The 26,197-nt window shown below is 40.0% G+C and overlaps 1 protein-coding gene across 1 annotated transcript in view; it reads left to right on the plus strand.

The window, feature by feature from the left end:
• The first annotated feature begins 6,257 nt into the window (after positions 1-6,257).
• Positions 6,258-26,197, plus strand: part of ADSS1 (adenylosuccinate synthase 1) — a 28,388-nt gene continuing 8,448 nt past the window's right edge. The window contains exons 1-9 of the mRNA XM_051621458.1: positions 6,258-6,513; positions 18,282-18,384; positions 19,837-19,899; positions 20,965-21,015; positions 21,340-21,406; positions 22,517-22,624; positions 22,978-23,059; positions 24,082-24,208; positions 25,372-25,526. Of these exons, the coding sequence (XP_051477418.1) occupies positions 6,331-6,513; positions 18,282-18,384; positions 19,837-19,899; positions 20,965-21,015; positions 21,340-21,406; positions 22,517-22,624; positions 22,978-23,059; positions 24,082-24,208; positions 25,372-25,526 (939 nt within the window). The 5' untranslated portion in view covers positions 6,258-6,330. The remainder of the gene's footprint in view (positions 6,514-18,281; positions 18,385-19,836; positions 19,900-20,964; positions 21,016-21,339; positions 21,407-22,516; positions 22,625-22,977; positions 23,060-24,081; positions 24,209-25,371; positions 25,527-26,197) is intronic.

A 26,197-nucleotide genomic window follows, 5' to 3' on the forward strand; every position in this document is an offset into this window, starting at 1 on the left:
ATGTTACAAAAAATATCACTCCCAAAGAGAAAGTTACTACCATTTTGCTTAGAGGTGGGTGATATGCTGCTATTGCTCTGAATATTTATTGGAAGACTCTTAGGGGTACAGAAAGTTGCACCTACTTGAACTTCAAGCCTCCACTGTGGCCAGGAAGTTGTGTCACATGTTACTGTTACCACAACATCTGTTGTTTTTTTTTCTGATTAGGGGCCTGACTCCTTAAAACTGTTACATGTGTGCTTAGAGAAGTGTCTGTGCTTCCCTGAAGAATGGCTGGATTGACGTAAATGAAGAGAAGCGTTTGCTGCGCTGGTCCTTGTTGGGTGTGAAGCATTTCTAGTGCTAACATTGGCATGTGTATATTTTAAAACTCTATCTAAGCAAGTACCTGACATTCACTTTGAAATTTCTGCCAATAACCCTTCAATAAGGTTCTTGATTCTTCAGAGAACCTCTGCAAAACGGCATTAGTAAATCTGAGTGGAGTTCATGTAAATATTACACTAGATGTTCACCCCTTGGAAGACTGCTTTTCCTGTATTGAGTGTCTACATATATGGCCTTCTTCTAGGTCCTCTTTCACAGTTTTATAATCTATAGAAATATATTTTTAAAATACATATAAACATACTGAAAACTGACCAAACCAGTTTTCAGTATTGTCTTACAAGCTGTACTTCAAATACATTTTATGCACTTCGCAATCGTAACATGCTTAATATAAAGCTGCAGATTAGAACAATAAGCTGTAAATACAGAAAAGTAACTTGGCATATGGTAAAATAAAATTATAAAGCAACATTCAGTTTTAGGATTATAGGTGTGCTTCAACCAACTGAAGAGAAGGAGGGCCTGACCTCGTGAGCCTTCTGTGCTTCCAAGATGCAGTTTAGGTGTAACTTGTAATTTTTAGTCCTTTGTGAAAAATGGATTTAATTCTTGGGATATAAACTTAAACATGAGAGAGTATTTAAACTCTGAACTATTTTTCAGTACTTATTTTAGAAACTTATGCATAGCACTAGTGACAATGAGATAGAGGCATATTTTTAATCTATTTTTATCTGCATTGGGATATGGTAGCATAAGCTGTAAAGAGTATCAGGTCTGGCATGGCAGGATGTTGAAGCTCATCTTAACATTCTTCAGTGCATGTATAAACCTTTTTCCTTTTTAACCATATAATTATCAAGTAAAGTAACTCTGTATTTGTTTTCTGAAGGAGGGAATGAAAAAAGAGCAGATCTGATGAAAACCTATTAGCATGTGCTTACAGGATTATCAAGGCCTGGTTGCACAAAGAATTAAGTGCACTTTTAACTTTGCAGGTATCTCCCTTGACGCCACTGATATACGGCACACGGGGTAATCCTGTGCATAAATCTTTAAGGCCCCAATCCTACAGCCTTTGAATTTCTGACCTTAACTCCTGTCACATGCTCCGTCAGTCTCAATATCTGGTTTATCCAGTTGTCTGAGGATCATTTCTCTGCAGCTGACAGATCTGACACAGAGAGCGCAGAGCAGCAAACTCTTAGGGCAGGCAATAATCTCCCTAGCCCGAGTTAAAACAGAAGAGGTGAAGGCAGAAGCTCCCATCACTGATCTATTATTAACAGGAAGGGCTTGCACCTATTGAAAACTGCTGGGCACCAGGCTAAGTCAGAAAGTGTTACAGAAATTCAAATGTATGGTATGATTAAGAGAGCTGACCCATAGCCTACTTGATTCCATGTATTAAAAACAGCTTTTCTGTGACTGAAATTCCAGATATTATTTCCTAAAAAACTTTGCTGACAGGCTTCTGCTGATTTTGGAGACTCAGACATCTAGGGTTTTTTAAAACTCCTTTGAACATGTTAACTTATGTTTTAAGATTTCTTTTCATGCATGATAATTAATTAAGCTTTATTTTCATTAGCTTCTCTTGCAGCAGCTTCCATTACTGAGCATTTAAATTCTTCAGACAGCAGAATCGTATCAGATACTTGCATAGTCCAATACTATATGTTATTTCAAGAGAGATAACATAGAGGTTTCCTTAGCTAACCAAGTGGAAAAATAAGCTGCTTCTAATGCAAATTTGGGGGATGCAGCTAGTATCCAGAGTAAGTAACACAACAAAAACACTTAAGAACAAAAAGGGAAAACATGCAGTTAAATATCGGATGAGAATTTATGTGTATTGCTCTAATACTGTAACTGTAGCAGAAAATTAAATGCTATTAAAAGATGAAGAGCAAGTAAATGTTGATGAACAGTGCAGGAATTCCACAGCATAACTACCATCATAACATACAGAAACAAACTATGAAAGCAGAAGCCCAAATCCAATTTCTTACATTGATACATTCAGTGTCAAACTCAAGAGCTTTTCTCTGGCAAAATTCTTATTGTCTCTACTTACACAAGACTCAATCATTTGGCTCTGAGTAACAAACAGATATATGATAAAATGTCATCAACATAAATTGGTCTTGCAATAGTAAAAGCTTTGAGTCTTCAGGAGCTGAGGAAATAAGCAAATGTTCTGCTGCCAAAAGCTTAGTGGGTTACTGTTGTATTGGTTGGATTTGCTTTTTTAAAGCCTGATTTTAAAACTGTAGTAAGGACCAGTCCAACTTTCAATACAGTTTACTTACATCTGCTACATTTCCTAAGATGTATTTGTAATCCAGGATGTATTTCACTTTTGTATATGTGCATTTTAGTAAACAGAGCTAAACAAATTTACCCAAATCTGTCAAGCTTATTAGTTGTTTTAAATCACATGCTATCAAGTAAGATCCCAAGTGACTGCTTCTCCTGTCCTGACTCTGAATACAGGCTTGGTATTTTATTTGGTTTTCCAACCAAAATGATTCTATGATTCTATGATGGAACAGTAAGGAAAGCTTTAGAGGAGATTTTTAAAGAAAAGCCTGGAGGGAAATGAAACTGGGATAAAGTACAAAAGGGATGAGCAAGATTAGAAACATCATCATCTTGGCTCCAGTTTCCTTTGCCAACTATCAAGACAGACCAAATACAGCAGACATGGACTTTGTTAAGACACTCAGTGTGGTGCTGAGTATGGGATGAGTACAATTACAAAGGGGCTAAGGTACCAGGTAAAGAGAAATTTAAGTAATTAACAAGAATTTCTGTTGCATAGCAGGACCAGGCCAGCTAAAAATTATTGAGAAGATGATTGACTGGTGCAGAAGATTCAGATGAGGTCCATGATTTGTCAATGTGTGCCTGTGAAGAGAAACATGGCCAGTGCTGGCTGTTTCCATGTCAAGTGGAACAAGTTAAAGCTTGACTGGTCTGGAATGCTGGGGAGCTCTAGACTGGTTGGTACCAGGGCAAAAAGCCCAGAGTTTGGCACAAAGCCTGTGCTTGAGAAGTAGTGGCCAGACATTTGGTGTGTGTTACACCACAGGAATCAAACATCTTAAAAGACTTCACAGTAACCTTCCACCCTTACAACTGAAATCATGGTAAATATAAAAGTAAAGGTTAAAATTCTGTAATGCAAAGTTTTCAAACTCAAGCTGGAGGCTTGTCTTTCAGGCCATGTTAGATCATATGTGGCATCTGGCTATGAATACATAAGTGAAATGCTGTATGGTGCATGAGAAGTGCCAATGGAAGAAAAGGCAGCAGCATTTCAGTGTGTGAGGTACAAGCAGAAATGTGGGAAAGGAGTGACTTTTGTCACATATGTGAAACTTGACAAGTCCTGGAATGACTTAGGTGACATATTTCCAGCTGAAAGAAGGCATTAATTCCTGCGTAGAGGACAGCAGAAAACTTGACATGGACCATAGTGCACAATTCTAACTGCTTGTATTCAAGAAACATGAACCAAATTCAGAGCAGGTGCAGAGCAGGCAGATGAGAATGACCAGCAAATTGAGAGCCCGTCTTTACAGAAGAGTAAAAAATCTTGTATTTTTCTGTCAAGCAGAACAAAGCCAGAGACTGGATGTAATTCCTTCTATAAATACATACACAGGAAAGGGAGAGGAAGAAGTATTTAAACTAAATGGCAACATCAGCAGAGAACATATGGATATAAATTGGCCAGAAGGCTGGAAATCAGCAGAGGTTTATAACTAGAACAGCTCTGGAACAGTTATTCAGTATGAACAGTGAGTTGCTGGATGATTTAGTTGACTGCAGCAGGCAGGGAAGCTAGGCTCAAGCACCAGGAGCTCCTTTAAAGTCTTCTCTTTCCTCCAATATTATGACCTCCACTGATCAATGCTAAATACTCATCTGGAGCATACACAGTGTTACATCTTCCCTACTTCCTTTTCCTAGAGGAAATATTACAAATGCTAGAAATGAAGTAGAGCAAATGTCTACTCTGTTGTCCACCACAAATGCTTACAAGGTGCTGGAGTCTGGATTCCATACCACTTCTATACATGTGTAAGTGGAAACATATCTGTGTGTATACGCATGGGTGTGTGCTTGACTATATACATACGTGCACACATACAGAGCCCACACCTGCCCCTTTGAACTGGGCTGCCCATGCTGCTGTATTTTTATTTCTCTGTTCATTTGAGTAGTCCAGTAATTTCTTTTCATCCTTATACCAGAGTAACAGATTGTATAAGTAACTTCCTGCATCTTGACCGCTGCGTACACAGCATGTTTGTGTGTCCTCATATATATAATTGTATCTCATCTGAGCCACAGGGTAAGAGGAGGAATGTGTCGCTTGAAAATGCTGAATGTCTGACTCTTGCTCTCTCAGTAGGAATCACACACATGCATTTGCCAGGAGGATTGCACAAGCAGCAGCTGATACAGTTCCTGTCTGAAGCTGCAGCCTGGTATATTCTGCTGTTGTTTTGCTTCTGTGCATGTGTGTGTGTGCATGCATGTATGTGCAAATATATGTCTCATACTAGCACAGCTGCATGTCTAGTCTGTAAGCTTACACTTTTCAAACTGCTTTTTTTAAAGACATGGTGCCACGTGCCTGGAGATACAGGATGCATGTTACAGAAAAAGTCAAGCCTAGAGTATGGCTCATGCACAGGGAAGGGGTTATGGATGCCACACACCGTCTCTTTGCCTGTCACCAGGGAAGCGGGCACATCAATCTGCCCCTGTGGCACAGCTCCACGTGCCTCGCTTGTTTCTTTGTCTCACAGTGACAGCCCTTTGTTTTTTCAGGTCAGTGTGCGAGTGGATGTGTGGGTGTGCATGTGTGCCTCACCGAAAGAGTCTTGTGTGTCTCAGACCACCAGGACAGGCTGTGTGGCTGTCAGCGGGGTATGTGCCAGTTCAGTAACAACAGTCACATGTATTTTAGGCTAGTGTGTGTGTCTGTCAAACTCAAAGCCCATGTTTCCCAGGCCAGCGGGTGGATGTTTGTGTCTCATGACCGGCGGGTGCTGCAGTAGCTTGTGTGCCTGTCCTTTTCCCTCCGACTGTTAGGTATCACGGGGTACTCTGAGCGTGCCAGTGCACGTCAAGCTCCTGTGTGTGCAACTCTCTGTGTGTCTGACACCAACAGTCCCAAATGCCTCGGAGCGACGTCTGTCCGTCTGGCAGTGACACAGGCTCACGTGCCACAGGACTCTCTGTGTCTTCACAGTGACACAGCCCCTATCCCTAAGGCCAGCGCGTGTGCCCGCTGTGTTGTGTCACTGCCACACACACCTCAGCACTGCTCATGTGGCTCAGGGTGACAGTCAGGCACCCCAGGACAGCACACGCCCATGTGTCCCCATGACACAGCCCCACGGCCCTTAAGACCACGGTGACAGCCGCACACCCTGGACACACGCTGTGACTGCCAGGCAGCCGCGCCCCTCAGACCCCCGGCAGCGACACAGCCGCGCTCTTCAGCCTCGTCGTGCGACGGGGCAGCCCCTCCTGGCCCGGCCCCAGCGCCTGCCTGCCCGTCCGCCTGTCTGTGCCACGGGCCTGGCTGACTCAGAGAAGCACGTCTCGGGGTGACACAAGCCCACGTCCCTCTGAAGTGCCCCCCTCAAACGCACGTCTCAGGACAGCGGGTGCCTCGCGGTGCCGCTGCCCCGGAGGTCGGTGCGTGCCCGGAGACTCTGCGTGTGCGAGCAGCCTGCGGACGCGCCAGCAGCCACTCGCTGCGTGTGAGGCAGCCCCGCGCGTGGCTGCGGAGCCGCGGCGAGGGCGGCGGGCCCGGCGGGCCCCGCACGTCAGCGCGCGGGGCGGGCGCGGCGGCGTTAAAGGCGGGCGGGGCGGGGCGGGGCGGGCAGCGCGGCGCGGAGGGGCCGGGCTCGGCGGGGGAGCCGGGCAGAGCGCGGCGGCAGCTCCGGCCACACTCTCACGCACCCACCCACCATGTCGGGCACCCGAGCGTCCAACGACCGCAGCAGCCATCCCAGCGGCGGGCTGAAGCGGGCGCGCAGCGAGCCGGGCGGTAACAAAGTGACGGTGGTGCTGGGGGCGCAGTGGGGGGACGAAGGCAAGGGCAAAGTGGTCGACTTGCTGGCCACCGAGTCGGACATCGTGTGCCGGTGCCAGGTGGGTGCCGGGCCGGGCTACCTCTGCCAGCCACTCCTCCTTGGAGCTTTCCCGCCCTGCGCTTCGTGCTCCCCTCGGCCCCGCTTCACCCCCCGCTCCCCTCGGCCCGCTGCCTTCCTTGCCTCGCTTGTCCCCTCTGTCTTTCCCGTGCTGCTTTCCCCTTTTTCCTCCCCAGCTCTGTTTCCCTCTGTCTGCCTGCCTTTATCTTCTGCTGTTTCTCGCAGAACGCTTCTCGTTGGTTTCTCCTTGCCCTTCCCTCTCCTCTTCCTCCCGCAGCGAGCGGCGGGACGCGGCTGTGCCCCCGTGGGCAGCCATGTGCTCCCCACACCCCTCAGCCCTTCCCGGCTGCCCCTCGAAATGCCACCGGGAAAGAAAAAGCCCTGAACTATAAATATAAATAGCTGACCCTTCACGATAAGCGACACAAGATCCCGAGGTGCCGGGCGGGGGGGACAGGGGCTCTCAGCCTGGGGCGGGGCGGGGCGGGCAGTGCTGCCCAGTGCTGCCCAGTGCTGCCCAGTGCAGCCCATCATCGCTGCCCATCATTGCTGCCCGCTGAGGGCGACCCGGCCGTCGGAACCGCTCTCCTGCCCTTCCCGGCGCCGCGTTGTCTTGAGGAAGCAAAGTCCCAGGGCCTGGGGTGGGGTCAGTTGCTTGCGAGGCTGTAACCGCTGCCTGTTGGGGGGTTGGTGTCTCCGGGCTTGTTGCTTTTCCGGGGGAAAAAATAAAAACCAACAAACCCAAACAAACTACAAACACGTTATAAGCCGGCCTTGCAGACCGGCTGCTTATGCGCGTGACTTTTCCTGAGTTTCACTGCAGGGGGTTCTTTGCATAGGCAAGTTGTATTCCTTGCAAAACACCTGGAAGTTTGTGGGTTTTTTTTCTAAAAGTGTTTTTAAATGGACCACGAGTACAAAACAGGTTATGTAAAACAACAAGGTTTAAATGGTTTGATGAAAACAGGGAAAATCTTACATGCCTTTGCTTAAATGGATGTTTTCATTGAATGCAGTGCAAGAATTCTTAAAACTGTCTATTTGCCTACTAGAAACCAAATTAGTCACAAACGTGATCCCAAATAATAGTAATAACTTGGAAAATAACTGGTTTTGAACATTAATTATGAACGTAATTGACCAATACTCATGATAATCTGTTTGCTTGTTACTGTAAACTATGTGACCCCATTAATAAGTAGTCAGTTTAGTTCAGCTCACTTGGTATGTACCATGAAATTTATTCTGATTTAAAATGCATGATAGCTACTGAAAAAGCTATCCTTGAATCTGAGATGATAAATCCAAGGACGTTTGTGTCATTAAGTGTATTATGTAAATAAACGTTGTCATGGGAGTTAAATATTTAGAAGGTGAAGGAAGTATTTTCAATTGGAACATTAAACTGCCGAGATCCTGAATCACCTTGAGGAGAAGTTTCCCTGCAAAAGTTAACTAATGAATATGTATTATCAGGTCTATAACTGCTTTTTCCATCTTTATTTGCCCCTTCCCCCCTTAACATGTTGCTAGGAATTTAAACGCAGGTCTCATAATTGCTTTGGTGAGAAAACTAAATTTAAAAGTTTTAGCTGAGGAGGAGCATTTTTTATAGGCCCTGATCAAACAGGACTGTCTCATGAGTTAACTTCAAGAAGTCATACTGATTCTTTTTTAGACCTGCTTCTGCGGGGTACCCTCAAGCTGCTTTTAAGATGGATTTGCTGTCCATCCAGAGAATGAAGTTGCAAGTATGGCCCCCAGGTGCAGCCTCAGAATACCCTTTGGAGGATACAGGACACTGTGTTTGTGAGTGTGCTCGAGGGGTTAGTGTGTTAACAACAGGCTCGATGGCTTTGATGGTTTAAAATGCTGCCGGGCACATCTAGATCATCTTTCTGTAGCCTGATGATGAAACTGGGGTGGATGGAAGGCAGGTGGATCTAGAAGAGTTCTGAGCTCCCTTCAGAATAGTATTCACTGATACAAGCACACACACCATGTGTATGAGACTACAACAGGATTACTAATGCACTTATTGAATGGAGGCATCTTCAGGATTAGAGTTTATGGAAGAATATAAGACATTTGAAAGAGAAAAAAGGAATAATGACCTGAATATTAAAAATTATTCAACTTAAGTGAGAAGTGGGTTTTCTCTAATAGTGGTTTCACAGATCTGGCAGTATTGAGGATGCTTTGTAAAGAGATGCTATTTTGGTAATTTAATATTTCATACTTTCAAAGCCAGTCACACAATTTGATAGCAGCATGTAATTTTTTTTTTTTCTCTGTTACAGCTCAGATGTGACTATTAAGGTTTAGTAAAGATACACACACATTTGAGCATGTGAACAATACTGATGAGTTCTCTCAGTGGGAAAATGGTAGGTCATCAACTTGTAGACGTAACTGATTTGAGAGGGACTTTATTAATGCTGTGTACTGCCATGAAAAACTTCAGTGTTTGGATCAGAATCTTCCTTGTTTCACATTCCTCCTGGAAAGTAAGAAAAGCTTTCTTAGTGCAATAGCACTTGTGTGTTAGAAGAGATTGCTTTAACAAGAAAACTGAATTGCTCTCTTGCTAGAGGCTTTAGACAAAATTTCAGAAAAAGTTCCTTCAGGAATTTTTTGTCATTTAGAATATGGTGACTGACAGGGCTATTTCCTGATGTCTTGTTCACTCTGTTTTCTGAGACTTTGAGGGAAACAGTGTTCAACAGCTTGTTTTAGTCCTCAACAAAATGAGAGAAGGGGAAATCTAGAAAATGATTGTCTGAAAGGGGAATGTTTATCTTTTTTAAAACAATGTCTCAGCTAGGTTAATTCTTCATCACAGTAGAATTTTCTTTGAGCTAACTTTTTTTAAAAGGTGGGGGACCTTTCAAACTTAGTAGTTCCCTAATGTTTCTATGAAAGGGAACAGCATTCATTAAATGTTTCTCAAGTATTTTTAGTGTGTTGATTTTCTGAGAAAAATCTGTGACAGCTGGATTGCTACAGAGGAAATGAAATGGTATTTCCTGGGATACTGGAAAGAAAGGCAAGTAGGCAAATGGGAATAGGAAGTTCTTCACAGGCACAAGGGAAGTTTCAAAATATGTTAAATAAAGAAAATTCTGCATTAAGTCACTGGCCTCTTTAATTTCCTTGAGTTTTCTGAATTTAGTTTTGCATGAACTACAGAGTCTCAATTTGTTGATCATGTTGTTTCAGTCTTTCTCAGTATTTAGGTTATACACAGTCGAAGTCAGAACAAATTAGGTACACACCATAATTCACTTAATTTTTCACATTAGCAACATTGAAATATGTGACATAATTTAAATATGAAGTCTTGGCTCACCTGAAATAATTGGTTTCATTGCGCCTGTGTGCTTGAAGGATTCTTGGTGAAAGAGGATGTTTCAATAAGGGTAAAAGATCTCTGTATGTTATTGTAGATGGTGCTGAACAAAACATGTCATGGGCTGCTTTCACTAAAATAACAGATACATGGGCACACATACCCTTATAAAAACAAAAAAGGTATTTCTGAAGAAATTAATAACAAGAGGCAGTTTAGGGCTGTTAAGGAACTGAGTAGGTTTGTCTAAGTTCATGTTATTAATGGAAAACATCAAGAACATTCTTCCTCTAAATTGCTCTTCCAGCAGGCAAAGGCATTCAGAAGCAGAATGATGGAGGTTAATATTTCTTTCTTGCTGTGGCTTCCTGGGGCATAGAACTGTGACTTTAGGCTGTGCAATACTTTTAATCCCTGGTATATTTTCAGAGAAGGGTACAATCAGGGAGCTCAACTGCAAATGTTTCATCTTGATATGTCCTTTAAAAACGGGCTTTGCACATTTGTTTACAGCTTTTAGCTGATAGGATATCAGCTATAAAGAGGGAAATTCACTAGCTTTTTAGCATGTTGCCATAGAACAAGAAGTCCTAATGTAAGCTTAAACAGTTTGGATATGTATAAGATACTAATGGAGAGAGGCTTGGTGTTGTTCAGAATCTGGGTTCAAACTGTGATTTCTTCAATGGCAGCTTTCATTCCAGCTGCATGTTTTTCACATCACCTCATCTGTTGCATGGCTACCTTCAAAACTAGAGCTTGTGTCTGGTTTTACCCACCTGGGTTTTAATGAGATGATTTCTCAGATCTGGTTTGGAGCATGATCAAGCCAATAGTCTACTGTCACAACTGCTGAGGAGATGTGCCTCTAGAGGCACCCCTTAAACTACTAGACCTGTTCCCAAAAAGTCATATATAGAAATGCTGTAGTAAGTTAACTGAGGACAGCTGGTGGTCATACAGTTGCAGCTGTTACCTTAAGCTGAGATTACATAAACTACACTTGTAAAAATAACTTCTCACTGAACATATTTACTGTACAATTTTGTATCAGTGTGAAAGGAAGAGGAAATAGTGTGCATGGTCACATATGACACAAATGCCACGCATCTTTGCCAATAATGGTAACTTGCTCATGAGACATTTTACAATTTAGGCATGTGCCAAGAATGTCTAGTAACTCCTGCTGTGATGAAGAGTAAACAATTAACGCCTTTCCTGATGAAGTTTTATTGTGCAATAAGTTGTTTTTCAACAAAACATCCAAAAGCACTGTGGGAAAATGTCCCATAAATAATTGGATTAAAACAAAAAAAAAAATTGAAGGGGAGGAAAGTTCAAAGAGAAAGATAACAGAAAATGTTGCTAGTAAGTTGGTAGAGCCCCTGTGATGATAGTCATTACATGCAGTGGGTTTGGTCTCAGTGACTGAATAGGCTGGTAAAACAGTTTCTACATGAATGCCTGTCTTGATACTGAAGCCAGTGACCATGATTCAGCAACAGGGACTGGTTCAAGGTAGTTTTTAAGACTTTTCAAGCCTTCGTTTGCTGCTGCTGTTCCAGTGCTGCCCCTGCCAGTCCTGCATGTGTCAGACCTATGGTGCTTGTGCCTTCTCAAAGTCTGGAAGCACTACCTGATGTTACCAGCGTTCCCTTAAGAACTGGCATCCAATTGGAAGGATTATGACTGCAATAAGAAGAGCTGTTAATAGATATCTTAAGCTTCTCATATTAATGTGCCTTTATTTGTCACTAAATATGCAGTCACTTCTAAAACATTTCCTCTGTCCAGGTCAGTACGCTTTCAAGTTAAGAGTTGCTTTCATTTTAAAAAGGGATCTTTTGATCTTCTGAGACAGATGGACGAATATCACAGTTTATGTTGATACTGAAGAAAAGCTAAGGAGCTTGGAAAAGGTACCAGAAAAACTTGCCATAAAAGTCTTTTGTGGTCACGTAGTGTGCAGTCATTTAGAACAAAGTGATTTGACCAAGGATGTTGAGTCTCTAGTTTTCTTGATGTAGTGGATGTTTACAAACGCGACTGAGAATGGCTAACCAGTAAGGAAAGCCTAAGAAAGTTTTGGGTATGAGATTTGCCTGCAAAATGAGGGAACAGCCTAGGAAAGGGTGAATGGTAGTACACAACATTTACTATACAAATAACTTACATACTGTCTGTTTCCTTCTTCTAGTGTTTTAATGAATGCAATGTGAATACCAAGCATACTAGAAATGGTACTTTGAGAAATGCAAGGCAAAATTCTGTGGGCAAGTGATTGCGTAATAAAAAACAAACGTGACAGAAATGCCATACCAGAAGTTTTTCTGGGTGGTTTAGGTGCGAGACAGGGCACTTTCCTTTTTCCCTCTGCTGTGCTGCTGACATGGCAGGACAAAGCAGCCACATGTTGTTATGACTGTCCCTGTTGATCATGGGATGCTGAACTGTTTGCAATGGGGATTAAATTAGGACAGTTTGATGTGACTATGATGTGGAGTTACAGGGACTTGTTGGCTACTGTTTTTCTCTGTGTGTATGTATCATGTGTTGCACTCCTTTCAGTGGGATTTAACCCTGGTATTCTCCTTACAGGATAAAGTAGCATGTAGAGACTTTAATGATTTAGTGCTTGATGATCTTTAGTGAAGACATTAATGACCTTGGAGTCATGAGTGTGCAGTGAGTACAGGACTGACATTTTTGATTTCTGTATCTCTTGGGAAAGTTGAGAATCCCATTGTATGCACATGTACATTCATAAAGGCAGATTGCTTTGTAAGTAATGTTTTGCAAGATTTCCTGCTAAAAGCAAATAGGTTTTATCTTGTTGTTCGACACAGGAAAGGGTTCATTAAGTTTGAGTGTCGGTTTCCTTAGCTGTAATAAAGAAGTTCACCCTTTCAAAATTGAAACCAGTCTTTCATTTGTAAGATATTTTATCCAATTTTACCTTTCATTTTGCTTAGGCATGCTTACATGCTACACTGTATCGTTTTAGGGTTTAGATCAACATTGTGACACTGCTATTTTAAACTAGCCTCTGCTTTGGACATCAGGGAGATCATCTCAGGACCACCAGGATTATAAATACTGTGTGAGAAGGTCAGGTTTAAAGTTTCCAAATCTCCATAAGAAAGCAAGCTTAATTTTCAATCCCTTTCATAAAGCCTGATAAACTTATTATCCTCTACAAGCACTAAAGGAAAGCAGCTGAAAATTAAGGTGAAATGGCATCTGTTCTATTTTGTTCCTGCTTTAACTTGTTAGCTGTTGTTAACTTGTTTACAGATATAAGAAAAGCTGTGTAGGTATCCTTGGATCATATTCCTTCCCACAGGGACATGACTGTGCTTCTTCACAAGAGAGGACTAAAGATGAGCAGACGTATCTAGGTTTTTCATGCTCAATTTCCTTTCTTTTGAGATTCTGCTAACACCAGTCAGAATGTTTTGTTCCACTATAGCATTTTTTTATCAATATACCTTGAGTTGATGATTTTCCTTACATATTCTCTTGGATTTAAGTGTGTGCTTTGTTGCAGTGGTCTGTCACAGTAGATTGTTTTCACACAGTTGACAAATCTTTACATTCAGTTTGAGAGAAAATAACTAGTTTCAATGTCTAGTTTGCCCACACTGGCTGCTGTTTAAAACCTGAATGAATTAGACCTGGCTTTTCCAGTTGTATTTTTCAAATTCTTAAGAAGACCAAGGTACCCATATAAATTAGGGTCACTTTTCATTTGTAGTAAAAGAAAAATACTACATTCTTAGTGCAAAATATGACGTAAGCTTCAGTTTTGGATAATTGCATTGGAAGTATTTCCTATATATTTTTTTAAAGCTAAAAGTTTTGCTCAGCTCTTCTCAAGAGTGTTTGTGTCTGTAATTATACTCATTATCTTATTAGGCCTTCAAAGGTCTCCTTTCATGGGAATTCAGGAGTTTTTGAAGGGATCACTATTTTAATTGGGAAGGTAGAATCTTGTGGATTTTGTTTGTTCTATGAGACAGTGAAAAGGGAAGCAGCAGGAATACACTTGAACACATCCAGGAACCAGAGCAGTTCTGCAGAGTTCTTGCTCCAGACTGTCATTGCAAACATACTTTTTGGGAAGCAGAGCAAGGCAAACTAGACTTGGCTGATAATGATTGGTGTCAGGAGATAAATACTTGAAACTCACACTTTGTCATCACTGTAGCTTTAAAAGTCACTGCTGCTCTCAGTTCTTCTGGTCAAAGTATACTTCTGATTATTCTTTAACTCTTTCCTATTGCTTGGGTTAAAAAAAAATGGAAGAAAAGTTATGATCTGCTTGTGGCAACTGAGTTGGGGTGAGTTGGGTGCTATCAGGCCATAGCTTAGCTGGAAAAATGGGCAACAAAAGACTTCCAGTAAAGAAAACTATAACAAGCACCTGTGGCAACAGTCAACCAAAATGTACAGTACTTCCAGACATCTGACATAAGCTGTCTCACAGAGGTGATTTTGTCACATTCTGTCTAAGGGTCTGAGTGCTCCAAGCACTTAAATGTCTGTGTTGGACTGTTTTATTTTTTAAACCAGTGATTTTCTAAACCTATTTGCAATGGTGTAAATTCAGAGAAATACCATGAAAGGCAGTGGTTCTATGTTGTTACAAAATTCATGCCAAAGCCAGTTGTGCTGGTAACACTTGCTAGCTACATTTATCCAAGTTAGTTCCAGGCAGTTGCTACAGTAAGTTAGAAATAGCCATCATTAATTAAATGTCAAGAGAAAGAAGAAACAGTTTCTGTAACAATGCTCCTTCTTGTTTGTTCAGTGCCACATATGAAATGCTATAAATGGAAGAAAATTACTCAATCCAGATAGTCTGTTTCATAATATGACAAGAGGTATTTGGCTCCCAGATGCAGTTGAATTTCAGAAAATGTTTTGTTCCATTGATGGGTGGAATAAGTAGAGCTGGGACGCTTACAATGAAAGAGGTGGCTAGGGTTCATCTGTGTTTTCAAATGCAGATTTCACAAACTACTGATTTGTAGCTGGCATTCCAATTCATAGAATTCATAGATTAAAAGTTCATAGATTGGGAGGGGTGGGGATGACGCTGTAATCTTTTCCGAGTACCAAGGACATGGAATTCTAGTAGCAGTTGCACCACTGCCAAAAGGAGAGGTAATACAATCTCTGTACTCCTACCTTATATTCCCATTTATACATGAGAAGTTCACACTGGGCATATCAGCCTGTATTGAAACTGTATTCAGGCACCTCCACACACTTCCTAGCATAGATAGCTCCCATTCAAAATCTTGCCTACCTTTTTGTTTCTATTTATTCTAAACCTGGTCATGATATTTTATACATTCAGTGCTTATACCAGTTGGCTAAGTGCTTATACCAGCTGCATACTGGTGGTACACCAGTAAAACAATGGCTGTGTCAGCTGCAGATCTTTAACAGTGAGTTTCTGGTATGGTGTTTTGTTTGTTTGTTTTTTTCCCCATTGCACTCATTAACATTGCTAACCAAAAAGGGGTGAGAACTGATTGCTGTGGGATCCATCAGAAATATACCTGTTCTGTGTTCATCTTCTGCTTATAACTTGAAACTATAATTGGGTTTCAAGGCATTTTATATGTGACTTATTTTTTTTCGCCCATATCAGTCTAGTTTGTTAAGTTATGTCTGGGCATTGTGGGAAGCAGTGAGCAAATGAAAGATGCAACCAATGGAAGCCAGCTGAGCACCTGAAAACAGTCCTCCCACATGTGCAGAATGCAGTCTCCTGTGCACTAACTGGCTGGGAAGAGCAGGCAGAAACACATCTGAGCGTCAGGACACATTTGTATTCAAACGTGTATCATAAGGCTGGGTGGGAGGAATGAGTTCCTGCTGCGGGTACTGAACTGCCTCATGGCTGCTCTGAATAGAAGTTCTCTGCTACCACTTTAATTACAGTTCTAAAAATGTAATTAATTGAGCTGTAAAAACATAATCAGAAGACACTTGTTTAGGAAACATAGACCAACGTAAGCAGTGCACAAAAACAGTTCTAGAGCTGTCAGTGCTAGCTTTAAATTAGAGAAGTGGTGTTTTATAAAATTTGTCACTGAATTATTGATTTATATTGTCTGTCCAGTGGAACTGAAAGTGGATTCAGAGATTCTGGCAATTAAAGGTTGCATCATATCTGCTGATGTTTCTGTGCTTGTTCACAGCTGATTAATTAATGTCCCTTTTTAAGTGTTTGTTAAAGAAAGAAACAGCATTTGTCTGGGTATCTGTTGTTCAGGAAAATTTCCAAAAGCATAAACTATCTTTCATAAACCTTCTCATACTGGTCTATCCCAGTTTCTAGAATTTTAGGATACAAGAAGGGACTTCTGATTATAACTTCGGAGTGCTGTTATCTCAGATTGTGAACCCTGAAACCTGATTTCTTCTGTTCATGTTCGTGTAGATTAAGAAAAGCAGAATATAACTGTAGTATTAGTGACAAGTGCTTTTGAAGGAGCCTGGTTCCCCATTTTCTCAGGAAATGGGAAAGTTGTTGTTTGCAGTAGATATTAAATCAGTGTTAAATCGTGGAGTTCATTCTTCATCTTGCTGTCATCTATAGGCAAGCAGAAAAAGAAAGGTGGTTGTCTCAGAAGTTGCTAGCTTCTTTCTTAAGCCTGATACTGTTATAGTAAATTAGCATGTCAACCAGTGCAATCCATCCAGTCTCAGACCTCTTAAATACCATATGAATACCATATATCCTGCATGATATATTAGCCTCCTAGATAAATCAGTACCTTTAATTAGATCCCGGTTCCTACAACTGGTGGCTTGTATTTAGGTTGCAAGCTAAATAATCCAGGACAGTGCTGCTTCTTTCAGGATTCTTCAGACAAGTTATAACTTTGCATTAGCAAGACACTTGGAAATCCTTGCCAGCCCAAGGGTGAGCTACCCAGCAGTTTACTAAGTCAGAGGAAGTTTGTGTGTGCACCAGTTTTTCCTGTTACAGCTCCTACTCAGCTCTCTTTGCAGGTTATCTGTTTAAATTTCACTATTGAGCTCACATCTTCTAAAACATGAAAATTACTTGTGTTGTATCTAAGGGTATGTTTCTTAATGTTTTCCTCCACCCTACTGCTTAAAAAAATTGGCATTTACTTTTTTTTATAACAAATAGCTTTTATTTTCTTAATGCTGTGTTTCAGGTTATATCCACACTTCAAAAGAAATGCTGGTTGCCATTTGCCCATGTGTTATATGCAAACAAATCTGCAAATGAGTAAATTAAGAGTAAATGAAACTAGGGAAGAATGTGTTACTTTATTAATTTTTATAAATTACTGTCCTGTAACAGCTCCACTCATTCAGCCAACACTTCATTATTTGCAAATAACCAGTGACAGTCTTGGTTCTCCTTCCAGTAAATGCCCTCATTGTTGATACTTCTACATCATTCAGACCTCACATCAAAGATTTGTAATAATTTTTAAAAATTGAAGATTTGTAGCATGAGGGTAAACAGGTAGTCAGATTTCCCAACCTTGTCAGTCAGAGAAAAAATTACATCCTGACAGAAGAGCAACAAATATTAAGCCTGGTGAGAAAACTGGACCTGTAATTTTTACAGCTCTTTACTGTTTCTGTTCAGAGAGACTGGTGACCTTGATTTACTCATGTCTTCCCAAGTTTGTGTGTTGTCTCATCGTTCTCTTTTAAAGCTGTTTGCAGAAAACCAGTTTTGTGAGGAAAATACCAGCTCCCATTCTTTGGATCTGGTGGATGTTCATATAAAGTGTGAATTGTAGTAGACTCCATAAAGGGATGGTGGTGATAACTGGAAGATCATCCCTTAACAGGGAGATTCTGTAAACATGCAAAGGCTGGCACATGCTCCCAACTTTATGCAGATCTTCCGTGTAGAACACCTAGAGAAGCAGTAGCTGTTCATGGGGCAACAGGCAGGAAGAGCTTCTATTCAAAAGGAAATATTTGGCTTTGTAGACTCAATCCTAAAGAAATGATCATGCACAGAAGATGCCCAAAAGGGTGGGCTTGTGTAGGCATGTCAGAGACAGGACTTGGTGGGTGGTAGTTCAGTCTAGTTTTGCTTCCAGAAAGCTTCAGTTTGCTTGTAGCTTCTGCCACCACTCCCATGTTTACTCTTGCTCTGCTACAGTCTTTCCTTAACTCTGAATACCATTCCGCTTCCTAATTCTACACAGTCCTCCTGAAATCCTTCAGCCCCCAAATTGTGCTGTCTGAGCCCTTCTTACAATATTGTTGTGCCTCGAACTGTAAGGTGGAGAAAACAGTGACAAAAGGTGTGAATGTGTGAATAAACAAAAGGTGATCTGCCCAAATCATCTGCTGAAAGTTTAGAGCATTGGTATAAAACCAATAATCTCCTGATGTTTCTGTTGCAGGGTGGGAATAATGCAGGCCATACTGTGGTCGTTGATGGGAAAGAGTATGATTTTCACCTGTTTCCTAGTGGCATCATTAATCAGAAGGCAATTTCTTTTATTGGTAAGACAATTATGGAACTTGCTATAATAAAGTAACATTACTTGGTGGGTAGCTGCAACCATATTTTATAGTAGCAGACAGAAAAATGTGTAGGTGACTGTCAACCAAATTTGTTTTAGTGTCAGCTGTCTGTATTTTCTTTCAAATTAACATGAGTTACTCTGTGTTCAGTGTCACTTTAGAGTCTGCTACTATAAAACCAAAGTAAGAATCCCCTCTTTCTTCTGTGTTATTCTTACTTATACTCTACGGTACAAGTTTGGATACCCCTCTCTACTTGTACGCTCTGTTTATACATTCAGAAATACAAGTTCTATACTTCTAGGACACAAAACCTAGCACTTAGGCGAAATAAATACCATCATTTATCACTGGCATCTCTTTCCTGACTTTCCAGAATTAGGCCCCAGGATACAGAGCTCTACTGGGAAGGTCATCATCCAATCTCATTTTTGTTCACATTTATAGCTGTTTAAGGTGATGATATATTTCACTGTAAAGTTATTTGATGCAAATGGCATTTCAAAGTTCATATTGCTTTCTGGACATTAAACTAATATTTAAGTGCTAGGCAAATTTAAATCTTATACTTGTCCAAAATTAGGATTTTTATTTTTTTTTTTTACAGAACACATACAGACAGTATAAGCAATGAGTGTAAGTTTTGGTGAGTCATGGAACTGTAGTTGCAGTTTTGTTCCACTTGAGAATTTCCAAATGGATGATTGAAAGATGAAAGATATATTATTATTTTTCCTCTCTGCTAAATATGCTGTATTGTTTTGCTTTCCACTTTACTCCCTTGTCAGTAAAGATTGTAACTTAAGTTATCCTAAATTTAGGCTGAGACAGACTCTTGCTGATATTTCTGATGCTCCCAAGAAGGAAGCAGCAGCTGTTTCCAGCCCACTACATCACTAATCCTCCATGTCTCATCAGTAATACTCTGCATTGGTTGTGGATTCTATATTTTAGCTCAAAAGCAGGGAGAAGGCATTGCTAGTGTATTACAGCATAGTTGGAGCTGAGCTTAAAACAAATACTGAAGAAATATTGAAGACAACTGAAATACTGCTGCACAGACTTCTCAGTGTTGTGAGGTCATGGACTACTTTGAGCTTTTACTAGTGAACAATGGAGGCTGAAGTGGTGGTGCAAAGTCCACCACAAACAGAGTCAAGAATCTGCTTACCTCAGCTGGCCTCAGAGCAGGCTCTGCACTCACGTCTGAAACAAGCAAGCTCTGTTTTTTCTGATTTTTAGCAGGCTTGTAGCCACTTACCCAAATTGAGGATTTATCCAAAAAGCTCTCAAGATCACATGGTGAGAAATGTGTGCAACTGAGTTGTGCTTTTGAAACAAAATTTTGGAGAGCAAGTGTTTACATGCCTTACATCCTAAGAATGAGTATTTTATTTCTTGCTCTAAAAGAAATAATTTATGTTCCCAAAGGTAATGGAGTGGTTATACATTTACCAGGCCTGTTTGAAGAAGCTGAAAAGAATGAAAAGAAAGGTTGGTATCAAGTAATTTTTAACCTTTCTTTACCTTAGGAGCCAGGTGGAGGGGGTTTTTTAGCCTTTGTTTCTGACTAAATATTCAGTGCAACACCGTTCTGGATTTTAAATAATGAGGAAAACATTATTTAAAGTATGGAATAGTGTTGTAGTTTTCAGACAGATTTTTCTAAAGTAATCTTCTTATGGATTTTCAGGAAGTTATATGGAATTTGATACCACATTAGATAGAAAATAAAATCCTAAAATGTGTGGCAAAACACTCTGGCCTCAGACTGAGATGGTTTAACCCAGAGTTTCTGTATCCCGATTTCTGTGCCCGAGGATAAACTCAGTTGGTTCTGCCCTGAGCGAGGCTTTCTGAGGTACCAGTGGAATGAGTGATGTATCATATCGTAAGTTAAACAAGAGTCTTTCCTTAAAGTGAGAATTGTGTGTAAGCCACAACATTCTGGCCTCAAGAAGAAGTGAGTGTCTTGGTCCATACCAAAATGAGAAAGCTGAAAAAGTAAAAAGTGAGAGAAATTTGCTAAGAGAAACATTGCTGTAACTGGATACTTGAGAAGAGAAGGCTCTGGAGAGGCCTTATAGCAGCCTTCCAGTACCTGAAGGGCCTACAGGAAAGTTGGGGAGGGGCTTTTTACAAGGGCTTGTAGTGAGAGGACAAGGGAAAACTGATTCAAGCTGAAAGAAGGTAGATTTAGATTATATTTGAGGAAGAAATTCTTTACTGTGAGGGTGGTTAGACACTGGAACAGGTTTTTCAGAGAAGTTATGGATACTCCATCCCTGTAAGTGTTCCAAGGCCAGATTGAATGGGGCTTTGAAGAACCTGGCCTAGTGGGAGGTGTCCCTGTTCATGGCCAAGGGGTCGGGACTAGATGACCTTTAAGGGCCCTTCCAATGTCTCTATATTCACTAACATTTTATTCATTTTGTCTACAGTCCTCTTAACAAGAGGCTGTATAAACTAGAAGAGAAAGATAGAAAAACTGAAAGCAAATCTCAAAGTTTCACCAGTCAGCACTGCAGAAATCCTGCTTTTCTTTTCATCTTCTAACAGGTTTAAAAGACTGGGAGAAGAGGCTGATTATATCAGATAGAGCACATATAGGTAAGTAATGATTGAGGGGTTGGAAACACTCACAAATGATTGCTTAGCTCATGGTGCTAAACTACATTGTTACTCACAGGGCAGGCATGTATTTGATCTAATAAGGATTCTTTCTGTGTTGTGTATCTGTAGTAGTGAAATTTGTATCTGCTAAAGAGTGATGGTTTGTTTTCATAATCTTTAGGGAACGCTAGCCCTGTTTTCACATGAGGAGGCCTGTACACTAGCAAGAAAAACTTTGTCTTGGAATTACAGATATCTGTGATTTAAACAATGTTCTTCTCCTTTGGTCTCCCACTATGTCAATTTGGTTTTCCATTGCAGTGTTTGACTTTCACCAGGCAGTAGATGGGCTCCAGGAAGTGCAACGTCAAGCACAAGAAGGAAAAAAGTAAATATTTTCTGCATCCTAATTTCATTAATAATTACTCAAAGTTGAAAATGGGGTGTAATTCTGGAAAACAGAAATGCAATGTATCTCTGAAGAGCCTTACTGAAGTTCCTGGTTCTGTGGTTCTGTTCTGCCCCTGCTTACGTTACTGAACAAACTCAAGAGGTATTACTAAGCAGGCAGGTATGAATTCTTACACATTTCCCTTCTCCAGTTCTCCGAAACATATAGAAACATTTTGAAATGCCTACCAGTTCCTCAAAACTCATTCCCTTTAAAATGTTTCCAATCCAGTTTAATATCAGACTACTGATGCTCTTTTGAGTCAAGTCTGAAGTGTTGGTGTGATTAGTTTCCAATTGTTTCTTGTATATTCACTCACACTTCATGCAGATATTAGATTCTATTTTAATTTTAATCTTATACTTAAGCACAGTATGTAACTATTCATACTTCATTATTCTGGTTCCTGAAAAAACGAAGGCTTTATTTTTCTGTCTGTTAGTCTGTTAGTTTTTTATTCCATTGGACAATTTCAGCCAAACTTAACATACAAATAGCGATCTCAAAATTAGTGTGTTTCAAAAATGGGCATGAAAATTAAGCCTGTGGGTAGGGAAACAGTTTAATTTTTATCTATATCAAGGTAAAGGCTGCAGCAACAATTCTTAGGGACAGAGATGGTGTGAATAATGCCAAAGCCATAGGAAGCCAGTTTGATCACCCACAGAACTGGTGGTTCTTTACAGCCATAGATAGTGCTGCAACTGTGAAAATGACATTTCTTTCCTACTGTTTCTAGTAGTAATAGTACTACTACCACAAGATAGTATAGTAACCATAATTACTGTATAATATAGTCTATATATACACATACTTTCAATTAAGTTTGGCTGAGCCTTACTGCATATGATTAATATTAACAATGTTTATGCAATTCCATGAAAGCTACTATATATTTAATATTACAGGACTTTAGTCTTTTTTTTTTTAATGTCTCAGATCTTCTGCCCAACATACGGTATATTGAAGAATTTTAACCAAATTGCTTAGCATAAAGCATATTTTTGCATATATTTATATGTATTTGGGGGGTTTCTTTTTAATTAGTATTGGCACAACAAAGAAGGGGATTGGACCAACATATTCTTCCAAAGCTGCACGAACAGGCCTTCGAATTTGTGACCTCCTTTCTGACTTTGATGAATTTTCTTCAAGGTACAACCATTTTCATTTCTAAATATTATGTTAAAGAGCAATACATTTTGGCTGACAGATTTGCTTTTAAGGAGATGTTTTGAAATACGTGTCTGAATTTTGTATATAAGTTGTCTAGAAGGAGAAGAAAGCTGGAAAGAATGTGCATTTTCTGTACTTCAGAGTCTCTCATAATTTAAAGTGTAATTTTGTGCATTAGGAAATGCCCTGGTTGAGGTATCCAAGTTCTGGGTATTTTTTTCCCTGTAGCTCTCAGTATATACTGTGTATAACACAAGCTGAGTTCTTGCCAAAGGTTCTATGAACAGTAACTCAAGAGTGTTCTTCATAGATACTGTTTCAATATTTTACAGATTTAAAAATCTGGCACAGCAATACAAGTCGATGTTTCCCACATTGGAAGTAGATATAGAAGGACAACTGAAAAAACTAAAGGTAAGGATTTAACAGTTCAGTTTCAGGAAACAAAGAGAAGGAAACAGTTATATTTATTTTAATTTAAAAAGTGAAATATGAGTTACCAGAACTACGAATTGTTAAAATAATGAATGAATTTAATATATTAATTAATATAAAACCTTTTAATAAGCAGTAGCTGTGCTTTGTATTGGAATGTTATCTTATTATTGGCATTAAAATAACTATGTAATAATATAATATATAAAAATATATAAAATATTAATCATATAATCTGTGGATTCTATAATTCTAAAATATTTTGCTTTTTGACATAAAATAACTGTTGCATTAAAGTAGCCCAGGGAACATAGGGTGACAGTTACAATTAGCAGTCTCCATCCATGACTGATCTAGTTTGTCTGCAAGATTTCCATCCTTAGTGAAGAGTTGTTTATAGAAACTGTGTTTCAAGATCCTGGTATTACAAGAAAAATATGCTTTTATAAATAAATTCAGAAGAGCCACTGGTGTGAAACATCTTTTGTGAATATGTAAGAAAACAGAATGCTACTAAAAGATCTCTTACCTTTCCCAAGTTTTGTCTGGAACTTGTTCAGAGCTGCTACTTGCCTTTAAAGGTATTTCTTAGTATTTGTGAGTAGTGATATATATATATTTTTTTAAATAATGTTGTTTTCATGTTGGAGCTTGCAGTAGTTTATTCCCACTGTCAGTGTGTCTAGACTACAGACACATGATATAGAGACTATATCAACAAAATGAGGCAGGTCTCAACAACATCTCTCTGACTAGAAATGCATCATAAATTGTGGCATTCAAATGCCATAACAAGTCAAGTTTTCTTTCATGAGTGGTTTGATACATTGATTTTTTTTTCAGTATCATATAAGCTAATGGTTGTATTTTTCAGCTAAAACACATTTATTCAATCTGGAGTGTTAGAGTTATCTGTATGTTTTGTGTTTCAAAAGTGAACACAGTGTTCCCTGCTTCGTGCTGTTGTCTGGGGAAGCTGATGTATCTACTCAAATTTGCAGGGATATGCTGAAAAAATTAGACCCATGGTTCGAGATGGTGTGTATTTTATGTATGAAGCTCTTCATGGCTCCCCAAAGAAGATTCTTGTTGAAGGAGCCAATGCAGCATTACTTGATATTGACTTTGGTAAGTCAAATAATAAGATCAACTCAACTCCTAAGAGATGAGTTTTATTTTGGTTTGTGTTTTTACCAGCTTTGTAAAGAGCAGGAGAATACAGAAACAAAATAGTCTTTCCTTTAATAGGAACAGACCCCCCAAAAGTAAAGCAGAGTAAGCCAGAGATTGTATCATTAACAGGATTAAGTGCTTAGCATTTCAATATTGATTTTTTTACTGAAGCTTATTCCAGTGAAGCTGAAATTTCACTCCAGATATTCTTGTCTTTATTACTTCTAAATGAGTGTGCACATTACCACACGTTCCAGGCACCCACTGCAGTGCTGCTGAAGTAATTCCTCAGCAGTGGAGGGAAGATGAAACTGGTGCACATAACTTGTAAGTGTAGCTTCTGCAGTTGATCTCTGCTGTCCTACCAAAAGTCTAATTAAACTACTTAGGACTCCATGAAGGTGAAGCAAAGAACCAGATGCTTCAATCCAGAGTCACAGTGTAAGGATCATAAATAACCTTTTGGGGCTTAGAAAATTTGCTGCAGATACTCAGAACAACTTGTGTAGGGCACTGGGAATGTCAGACTGTTACCTTTACACCAGGCTTTCCATGGATGCTGCGGAAATACTTCCTGTGATACACAAGACAGTGAAAAAAGCTTTACAGAGCAGCAACATCCTGTAATAGATCCAGTGCCTCATGGAAGTGGTATTGAGATGCTTTAAATTTCTCCCCTGTGGGTAATCCTTAGTGAAAATTGCAAAGGTTGAATGCAGAAGAGCTTACACCTTGGAACAGATAACACCTATTTGATACCTCTTTAAGTATAAGAAAGTAGTATATTTTCATATTTTGCTCACTAATAATATGCTTATACAAATAGCCAGGATAGGTCAGCTATTTGAGTGGAAAAAAATCCTTCATTTTGGAGGGATTTCTGTGGAGGTTTAGAAATCTAAATACATGTTCACCACAGGAGGAAGCAATTCGGAGAACAGCTTAATATTTTCCCTTAAACAAAATGGGGTTAGGCAACCAAAAGAATTTGCCCTGCTTGTTGAGTTTAGCTTTAAAGGAAAACAGAGATGAAAATATCCTTTCAACTCATAAAGGAAAAACAGTCTTTGTTTCTTATCACGCTGAAACAGGGTTGTTCTGTTGTGTTTTCCTAACAGGCACGTATCCTTTTGTGACTTCATCAAACTGCACCGTAGGGGGTGTCTGCACCGGGCTTGGAGTTCCTCCCCAGCATGTTGGAGATGTGTATGGTGTGGTGAAGGCCTATACTACCCGGGTGGGAATTGGAGCCTTCCCCACTGAGCAGATTAATGTAGGTTTAATGTTACAAAATGTCATATATGCAGTTGCCAAAACATAACGTCAATGGAATGGGATAAGGGTAATACCAGCCATAAATAAGCACCATAATAGTAATGCCAGGCAATCACACTCCCAAAGAGAGGAGAATTACATTATAAATTAAAGGTATTTTTCCTTAGAGGAAGGAAACACAAGTGTGGTGGTGTTATACTGCAGTGACCACACTTCTGTTGTAATGAATGATGTGAAAACAGGTTTCAAAACTCTATGTAATATTGTTAGGTGCATTTCAGTGGCAATTTTGTTGTCAACTGCAACTGTCAGTGCATTATGATTCAGTTGAACACCATTCATGATTATGCTTATGGATATTTGAATATAGTATTACGTGCAAAATAGCAACCTTGTTGAAATAGCGTTACATGTCATTTTTGTCTGCATAATCCAAACCAAAATAAATAAGCATGAAGGCTCTGGGGAAACCTCAGAGCAGCCTTTCAGTATCTGAAGGGGGCCTACAGGAAAGTTGGGGAGGGATGTTTCACAAGGGCTTGTAACAAAAGGACAAGGGGTAATGGATTAAAACTGGAAAAGGGGAGATTTAGGTTAGACATTAGGAAGAAATTCCTTAGTGTGAGGGTGGTTAGACACTGGAACAGGTTGCCCAGGGAGGTTGTGGAT

Source organism: Apus apus, chromosome 5 (assembly GCF_020740795.1).
Source record: "Apus apus isolate bApuApu2 chromosome 5, bApuApu2.pri.cur, whole genome shotgun sequence".
In the NCBI taxonomy this organism is placed as follows: domain Eukaryota; kingdom Metazoa; phylum Chordata; class Aves; order Apodiformes; family Apodidae; genus Apus; species Apus apus.